The sequence below is a fragment of the Lampris incognitus genome, chromosome 20, assembly GCF_029633865.1.
Source record: "Lampris incognitus isolate fLamInc1 chromosome 20, fLamInc1.hap2, whole genome shotgun sequence".
In the NCBI taxonomy this organism is placed as follows: Eukaryota; Metazoa; Chordata; class Actinopteri; order Lampriformes; family Lampridae; genus Lampris; species Lampris incognitus.
In genome coordinates this window covers 8,669,646-8,678,872 of record NC_079230.1, presented here as the reverse complement: position 1 = coordinate 8,678,872, position 9,227 = coordinate 8,669,646, and the positions used below count along the sequence as shown (strand labels likewise).

The 9,227-nt window shown below is 46.2% G+C and overlaps 1 protein-coding gene across 1 annotated transcript in view; it reads right to left on the bottom strand.

Annotated features, from left to right (window-relative positions):
• Nucleotides 1-2,118: 2,118 nt before the first annotated feature.
• The window catches only part of LOC130130374 (pyruvate carboxylase, mitochondrial), a 469,779-nt gene continuing 462,670 nt past the window's right edge, over nt 2,119-9,227 (bottom strand). The window contains exons 25-27 of the mRNA XM_056300064.1: nt 7,783-7,923; nt 6,960-7,061; nt 2,119-5,302 (exon numbers count right to left, since the gene is read on the bottom strand). Coding sequence (XP_056156039.1) covers nt 5,150-5,302; nt 6,960-7,061; nt 7,783-7,923 — 396 coding nt within the window. The 3' untranslated portion in view covers nt 2,119-5,149. The remainder of the gene's footprint in view (nt 5,303-6,959; nt 7,062-7,782; nt 7,924-9,227) is intronic.

The following is a 9,227-nucleotide window of genomic DNA, read 5'->3' as shown; positions in this document are numbered from 1 at the left end:
TTGCTTCTACTTGATGATGTAGATACTAGACATAATTTCAATAGATAACTACCAAACCACTCAGTAAAATACATCAAATATGAAAAAAAGTGTTGATCTGTCTTGTTTCTAAAATTTGACCCCTGGGCATCCAGGTAGTGTTACAGTCTATTCCGTTGCCTACAAACATGGGGGTCGCCGGTTCAAATCCCCGCGTTACCTCAGGCTTGGTCGGGTGAGCCTACAGACACAATTGGCCGTGTCTGGCCGCTCTGGTGGCCGAGCGGAATAAACCGCCGTTCTTGCAGTCCGCTCGTCATGTGGCTGGGAGGTTCGTATCCCAGACCCGCTGGAACCGGTCACGGCCAGAACGTCCACGGGGTAAGGCATTCATTGGGCCACCCATACCCGAGGGATAGTGGGTGTAGATCGGTGTAGTGTTCGGGGACTCGTCGTTCTCTAGCGACCGCTCTGGCCCACCTGGGCGCCTGAAGGTAATGCAATACATGCGAGGCTTCAGCGTGTAAAACAGCGAGAGCAGCCGACACGAGTTTGAAGGAAGCTGGTGTAACGATTATCTCCTTCCTGTGGAAACGTGAGCCAGGGGAGTTATTCCTAGAGTTCCGGCCATATGCCATTGGGTTAATCGGGTGGGATAAGGGGAAAAACTAGAAACAAATTTATAAAAAAAAACAATTGGCCGTGTCTGCAGGTGGGAAGCCGGATGTGGGTATGTCCTGATCGCTGCACTAGCGCCTCCTCTGGTCGGTCGGGGCACAGGATGAACTGGGGGGAATAGCGTGATCCTCCCGCGTGCTACGTCCCCCTGGTGAAACTCCTCACTGTCAGGTGAAAAGAAGCGGCTGGTGACTCCACTCCACATGTATCGGAGAAGGCATGCGGTAGTCTGCAGCCTTCCCCGGAGGTGGAGCAGCGACCGGGACGGCTTGGAAGAGAGGGGTAATTGGACAGATACAATTGGGTAGAAAAGGGGGGGGGGGGGAATGTCCACACACAAAAAAAGTGATCCCTGCAGCACCCACTCGGTGATGTAATAAAGGGGATTTTGAGGTAGTCGTGATGTCATTGGACCGAGGCTTAGTCAGCCAGATTTGCGTCTAGGGAGTGTGCCTGTAAACCCCCCCGTTTTACAGACGCACCCCCCTTCTCCCACCTCGTCATTTTTCAAACGTGTGCACAGACAAGCTGAAACGGGTCGTTACGTTACCCTTTAAGACAGGTCATGAAAAATGTACCTGAAGACCAACCGCTTCACCTGCTCTTCATGTTGATGTAACCGATTTGTCACCCGGGTCGCTGTATCCACTTCCTGTTCTGCGGGTGCGGGTGGAAGAGGGTCAGCAAGTTGTCTGTGTATTTGCAGTGTATGCTTGATATGTAATGCTGTATTTATTTATAGGACGAGGGCTTTCCTTCAGTAAACTCAGACTGGGGTAGTTTTAGCAAACCAGCGCTGGGACCCTTCAGACGCTGCGGAGTCACGAGCACCTCGTAATCTGAACAAACACAGGACAGATGTATTCTCGATTAACTTTATTTGTTAAGTACAGACAGAACAAGAACAATCGGTCTCCCCCCAATCCTGTGTTCCTTCCCTTGTTGTGCGCTCCCAGCGAGTTTCTTATGGTAGACTTCTGAACGTCCTTTAACAGTGACACGTAAACTACCATGTTAAGTTCAGGTTAATCAACTAACATACAATAAGCTGAAGACCCAAACTAAAATACAGAGAGAGAGAAAAAAAAATCAAAAGGTCATTTCTGTTAAACCATGAGTAAATAAAAAAAAAAAAGAAAGAAGAAAAATAACTTAAAATGTCAAAGACGCTATTTCAAAATGTTCCCGCTTGGTTCAGCCGAACACATGAGCGACAGAATAGGTTGTCATTATTTTTCACCCTCCGGGACAAAAACAACATTTTGCAGCTGTTACTCATTTATTCCCCTGCCCCACCCGAGACATCCAACTTCTACTGCTGGCTAAGACATTAGAGAGAATCACAGCAACACGGCCGGGCGTCAGCTTCACGCCCTAACCTTACATGTGCAAGTTTATACAGGAAAGGAGGAAGGAGGCAGATGAGAAGATAGGGTGGAGGTGGGAGGCAAATGAGAAGATAGGATGAGGAAGGGTGGAGGTGGAAGGCAGGCAAGACGATGAGAAGATAGGACGAGGAAGACTGGAGGTGGGAGGCAGAAGAGACGGTGAGAAGATGGGATGCACGGCTAGCAGAGAGGAGAGAGAAAGGAGGAAGGAAGAAATGTTACATTATTGCCACAGCTTATTAGAACCTCGTCATTTACCTCCAATTACCTCATTTTAAGACGTTTCACCAACTAACGTGTTTCAATTATGCACCAGTCCCCCCAGGAAGTGCGGTGGAGCGTGGTGGATGGCGGGAAGGCGGATCTGTGGTCTTACCTTCACCTTTACCTCGAAATATTGCTGTTAAAGTGGGTAATGCCTTTCAGGTCTTGATGTATAATTCAGAAGCGGACTCCTACTCTCAAGTTATTGAGCTAAAATTGGAGTTAAGATCCAAGGATGTAAAACCGGATAATTAAATCGGGCTTCTCTGTCGAGTCAATGATTTATGAGTTCGGGCGGAAAGCTACAGCATTTAATTTTATTTATTTTGATCGACAGGGGTCAAACTACCAGTCATTAAAAGCTGTCAGTGTGTTCTTGTGCTTTGTATTCATCTTCTGTTGTTAAATTTTACATCCAAAATACATCACTAGCAAAAACGGCGGGGGGGGGCGCTATCGTATTTTCAATCAGCCCGTTTGACTTCACAGGACCAAGAACTGCTGGTATTCATTCCAAACACGTGATTTTGTCCTGGTAGCGGTGACCTGCAAACCCTCCCCTCCTTCTCGGCAGTGGACCCACCCCCCTGGTAGCATACTAGCTACGGCTCATTTTCAGGTACGACACGATACAGAAACCCCTCCCCTGTACTCAACAGCAGCGGATAGAATAAAAAAAGTTCCCACTTTGTGATGCGGAAATTGACCAAAAATCTACAGCTGTGCACTGCAATTACTGCCGAACCAATCAGAGAAGAGCGTTCTACAGAGTGGCACCCGCTGCTGGACTCCAGGGCCAGGAGTGGTTGTGCGTCTGTGTGCATGAATATTTCAAACCTCCTGGGACGGGTGGCGTTAGGTGGGCCGGCTGATGTTGTCTCGAGATGTTTACATGTGCACGTTCGCAAGGCGTACACACACAAAACAGAGCTAGCTTGCTATAAAGAGCCGTGCGCCACTCGTTAGACTCTCCGGTCTCTCATTAGTGTGGTTAATTTCACCCCGTTTGACAGAGAATTAATTCATAAATTAATCAGCAGCACTGCAGAGGAAAAAGCCCCACACCATCCCATAATCCCATTTACACCTGGCATTTAAATCCCAGCTCAGGGAGCAGATGCATCTGGTTTGTAATTCAGAGGTGGGCGGTGGGGTGGGAAGACGAGCAACTCTGCATGTAAACCAGCTGGCCTGAAAGGCCTCCAGGACCGCACTCGGACCATGTGACATTAAACAGCCATGTTGACACTCATGCTATGAAGTCTTTCGGGGCGTCGTGTAAATGTCTCATAGCAGGGAGGTCCATGCTGCTCGGTCAACAGTACGGGAGCTCAAGCGTGGGGCGCGGTGATGGGACCAAGCCCCACCTGACGTACCGAGAGTGGATCTTCAGTGTGGAGGTAGCACAGGGAAGTCTGCTTGTAGTCCTATGCGGGCTCATTTACAGTGGCACTCTCCTGTTTGAAATGCGGCTTACACCTTCTGTTAGGGGACATTTTGGGGTATTAACCCTGAGCCTCTTCGAGATTTAAATGACGGGTGTGAACGGGGCGATAGTGGATTCCTTCAAAATACAGTTGTAGAATCAACAAGAACAGCACCAGAACGTAGACCACCCCACGCTCCACCCTGACCCCTCTACAGAAACAGACTCGAAGAAAATGTTTCTCTCTGGCAGGCAGACCCCTGAACGACCAGTCGCCTATACTCGCGGCCCCTGCGTGTACCCACTGTGATGTAGCTAGCTAGCTTTAGCTTTGCTGCTCTTACTGTGAAAACACGGTTTATATTCGCTTTTACCAAACAGGTCAATAGCGATTTTCTTCCTCCCCCTGCGCTGTCCGACCCTTTTAAACCAGCGAGGGGGGAAATGACGAGAGTGAACGCTGGCGGCGATGACACGTTGCAGAACAACTCGTGCAGAGTAGCGCGTGATTCTAGATTAACATGCCGTCCCACAATGAGAAGCTATACAAGAAGGTTAATGTCTGTAAATCTCTTTTTGTCACGACAAGAAACAATTAGTAGTCATCAATACACACAGGTTTGTCTCTTCTTTACACTTCACTAACATAGTAATCAATATTGCTGACATGGAAGAGTAATTTTTCCCCATTCATGTAATTGAAAATTGATTATATATCTATTTAGCGTTAACCGTAATTGACTAGATCGGCACTACTACACGTCGGCATTTGTAAGTCGTGGAATGTTTAGCAGAGCATCTCAAGGTTACACAAGTGTTTAAATGTCATTCGAATTTCCGGAAACTTTTCCAAGGGCAGAAAAGATTGCAGTGTGAAAACATGTTTACCCCCAAATATTGGGAATTATTTGGATTTGATGAAAATTAAAACATAATCGACTGACATTTCATCTAAATTCAGGGTTTTTTGTTTCAGTTGCACAACTCGATAAGGAAACCTCAGAAACCACGTATTGAATTTTATACTGTATAAGACAGCAGTGCCACGGTCTTGTTTTCCTGTCATGTGGCCAGGTCTGGGTTGAGCAAGGTTTTTATTGCATGTTGTACATTAAGAGTTGAGCTTTTTGATTACAATCCAATTTCTGCACAAAATCCCTCATTATTAACCCCCCCCCCCCTTAGCTGTTCCGCTGTTGGCCTCCAGAGGAACCGAACCCAACGCTTAAATAAAGGAGACTAAAAGGAATGTTGCTGCAGGGTTTCCTATGGGAGATGTGATATCATCAACTAGATGATATCACATCTCTTTCAGCTACTCATCCTTGTACCCTCTTTCTCTGGCCCTCCACCCTTTCTTTTGCAGTGTGTCAGATTGTCTTCCTCTTCTGGCCGCACTCGCTCTCTTGCTCCTTTACTCTTCATCAATCTCCAGGATCAGGTCGTCTCCCTCCAGGGAGACATCGGCTGTCACGTGGATGGCCTTAATGGTTCCAGCCATCGGTGAGTTCACCACTGTTTCCATCTTCATGGCTGAGAGGACACACAGAGGCTGACCTTTCTCCACCTTAAATAGGGACATTAATACCATTAACAATGATGGTAATAATAACTATGATAATATTAGCAACAACGATAGAAATAATGAATTGAGGGTTGCAGGAACCTAACCCAGAATGCTTTGGGCATATTGGAGGGAGAAATCCTGACAGGCAAAGGTGTACAAGTCTGAATCCGGTATTTGCTTCACCCAAGCCAATTCTAATGAACACCACTCTTCAGTTATGTAGGATAAACTAGTTAAATCAGCTGGTTCCCCTCATGAGTGGAGCAAATACATAGTTAAGACTGATTTTCTGGACCTAGTTTTTGCTCCATTGTGACAGGTCTCAACAAAGTGGAGTGGAAAACCGGAGTACCCAGAAGAAACCCTTGTCAACATAGGAGGAGACATGCAAACTCAACACAGAAGGGCCAAGATAAAACCCCAGACTTCTTTTCACCTGACAGTGAGGAGTTTCACCAGGGGGACATAGCGCGTGGGAGCATCACGCTATTCTCCCCCCGGCGCCCTGACCGACCAGAGGAGGCGCTAGTGCAGCGATCAGGACACATACCCACAGACACGGCCAATTGTGTCTGTAGGGATGCCCGACCAAGTTGGGGGCAACACGGAGATTCAAACCGGGATCCCTGTGTTAGTAGGCATCGGAATCGTCTGCTATGCTACCCAGACCCCCATTAAATTCTTAATAACATAGAAACAACAGCTGCAAACTGGTTTTTGTAGCGTCACCCTGCTAACAAAAATAACACTGTTATATAAGGCCACATATTATGTAGCGGGGACCAGTACGAGCATGACAACATAGCCAACACTGAAGTTAATACTGGCTCATGGAAAAGTATATTAGTGGGGCAGCTTAGCATAAAAATTGTGCATTTTGTGATAAAAGCGTCAAATGTGGTACATATGGAGCCACTGAAAATTAATCCCATAGTGGCTATGGCAGGCATAGACGTTATTAGGTCGCTTTTAGCAGGGCTGTGGCCTCCCTAAATTTCATATCAGCCATTGTGACAAGACAGAGGAGAATGTTACCTTTCCAGAGATACCAATAGTATTGTTCTAGTCCAAATAGAACCAGAGATATGCCATTTTACATATCGGGTGTCACCAATACATAAAAACTAGGTTCCCAGACACTTTTGAGACTTTATTCATCTATACACTCTGTATAGACATCTATACCTAAGCACTCCTCTTCTGCTGGGCAAGGTTTAGAACCAGCGATTGCAGGAAACAATACACAATTCAGTACTTCAACAGTGTTTATTGTTTTTTTTATTTACAAAAGTAACTGCTTATTGACTTGGTTTTTTCAACATGCATTGGTGACACCCGATATGTAAAATGGCATATATCTGGTTCTATTTGGACTAGAACAATGATTTTGGTATCTCTCGAAAGGTAACATTCTCCTCAGTCTTGTCATAATGGCTGATATGAAATTTAGGGAGGCCACAGCCTCGCTAAAAGTGATCTAATAACGTCCATGCCTGCCATGGCCACTACGGGGTTAATTTTCAGTGGCTCCATATCCAAATTTCTTCTAAATATATTAAGCTACATATGTACAATCTAAGCTGCCCCACTATAGGGGAGCATGGTGAGAAAAGTATTGTTTTTGTATGTTTGTGTTTAAAGACAGTGGTAAATTTACCTTGGAACCAACTTCCACTTTGACCTCCAGGACCTTGCCAGGCATGGGAGCCCCCACCTGGCCCTTGATGGACTTCTGAGCCTTGGGATGGAACTTCATTTCCTGGGGGAAAGATTTCACTCATCTGTATCAGCACATTCGATCATCAGTCCCTCACTCCATCGACCTCTTTGTCTTGTTATCCCTTCATCTATCCTCTGTAGACTCCTCCATCCATCAATCTCTTTTCATATAGTGGTGCAGAATTCAAATCAATCATAATTAATCCAAATCACTTGGTATAAGCTTTGTATTGCTTTTTCCAGATTAATTTTAACAGCGGTTGAGTTAAACATGCTCATCAGTAAGCCAGTGCATTTCAAATGCTGAGCGAATCTGAGGCAAGCTATTAAAAAGGGTGGCCTCCATTAGGTGGTCTTCAGAAGTTTCCATCTTTTCCTCGGGGCATGGCGAGGTCATTAACATTCAAGACAAAAAACAAGGAAGGGTCGACAAGAAATGCCACTGGAGAAAATGGAAAATTCTGTTTTTTTACTCAATATTCTCCTAATCAACATGTCGACTTTTCCAACTCAAGCGAGCTCAATTACTTTTTTCGACGTTTAGGAGATTTTTTTCAATGTTTTGGTGTCTCTGTGTATCTCATCTGATTCCACAGCTCTTAATTTCTCATGTAAATATCTTAATGGAAACACAGCTAATCTTTCAGAAGTGTGAGTCAAACATCCATTCCCAAGGTCCCTCCCTTCCCCACACAGCCTCCTTTCTGTCATCCATCCATATTAGCCGCCGTCCTTCCCTCCTGCCTTGTATTTTCTCGTACCTTCATGGCCACCGTGTCCTTAACGAGGACGGATCTCAGCTGTCCGTTCAGCTCAAAGAACACCTCTCTCTGGCCGGCCTTGTTCAGGTCTCCCAGGGCCAAGGCCTTGATGTGGAGGGTCTTCCCCCTCTCCAGCTCCACCTGAGAAAGGAAGGGAAGGAGGGAGAAAAGGGAAGCGGGTGGCAATAACAGAGGAGGACAGGATAAAGGGAAAGAAGAGAGTAACAATGGAGATTAGACTACATTTGAAATTGGTTTTGCCTGATATATATTTATTTTTATTTTTTTGGATCCCCCCCCTCCTCTTTTTCTCCCCAATTGTACTTGGCCAATTACCCCACTCTTCCAAGCCGTCCCGGTCGCTGCTCCACCCCCTCTACTGATTACCAGATGCCTCCTCTGATACATGTGGAGTCGCCAGCCGCTTCTCCTCACCTGACAGTGAGGAGTTTCACCAGGGGGACGTAGCGCATGGGAGGATCACGCTACCCCCGAACAAGCGCCCCAACTGACCAATCAGAGGAGGTGCTAGTGCAGTGACCAGGGCACAGACATGGCCAATCGTGTCTGGAGGGACGCCCGACCAAGCCGGAGGTAACACAGGGATTCGAACCAGCGATCCCCGTGCTGGTAGGCAACGGAATAGACCGACATGCCACCCAGATGCCCCCCAATTAGATATTCTTTTTTTTTTTTCCTGCAATTTGTTGCCGGAGCCTGTATAAAATTTACACATGGGTAAACATGTACAAGCATAGATACAAGACATTCAGTGTGACTAAATGGGATTCAGCATCTTAAGAAGTGATGAAAACAGACAGTAAAGCCCCAAGCCATTCATGACTGTGGCGAGAAAGCCCAACACCATTCTTGACACCAGTGGCCACCGGTGCCCTTACAGGGCGGTTTGAGTCAAAGACCTTTTGTCAACGCTTTAGTGAGTCCACCCTCAACAAAGAAAGCAGACCAGGGGCTCATTTATCCCCTCTACAACTAGATTCCCCGACACTTGGTGAAATAATAAAGTGTATTGCCAGTGTGATGGGGTTGTACTCTGAACCGACACGCAACCTCCTATTGGGCTATTGACTCTCTGTCTGACTTTTCCAGCACAGGAGTTTGTCAGTACATGCTGTGATGATTTCACAGGAGTTGATCCAACAGGTAAATGAATACTAACAGGCTGGAGACACAGATAAGAACACTATCCTGATAAAAGGCATATCATTTTCCCCATGAGGTACTTTGAGCTTTACTAACCCGTAGTATAAAAAAGCATGACTCTCGATAAATCTTTCCCTGTATCAGCAGCAGACAGATTGCTCACTGGAAATACTGATGCCCAGATGAAAGCGGGAGGAAAACGATATAGACAGAATGACAATGGGCGAGACTGACAGAGGGAGGTGATGATATAAATTAGGAGCGAAAGGAGAGGAGATTCA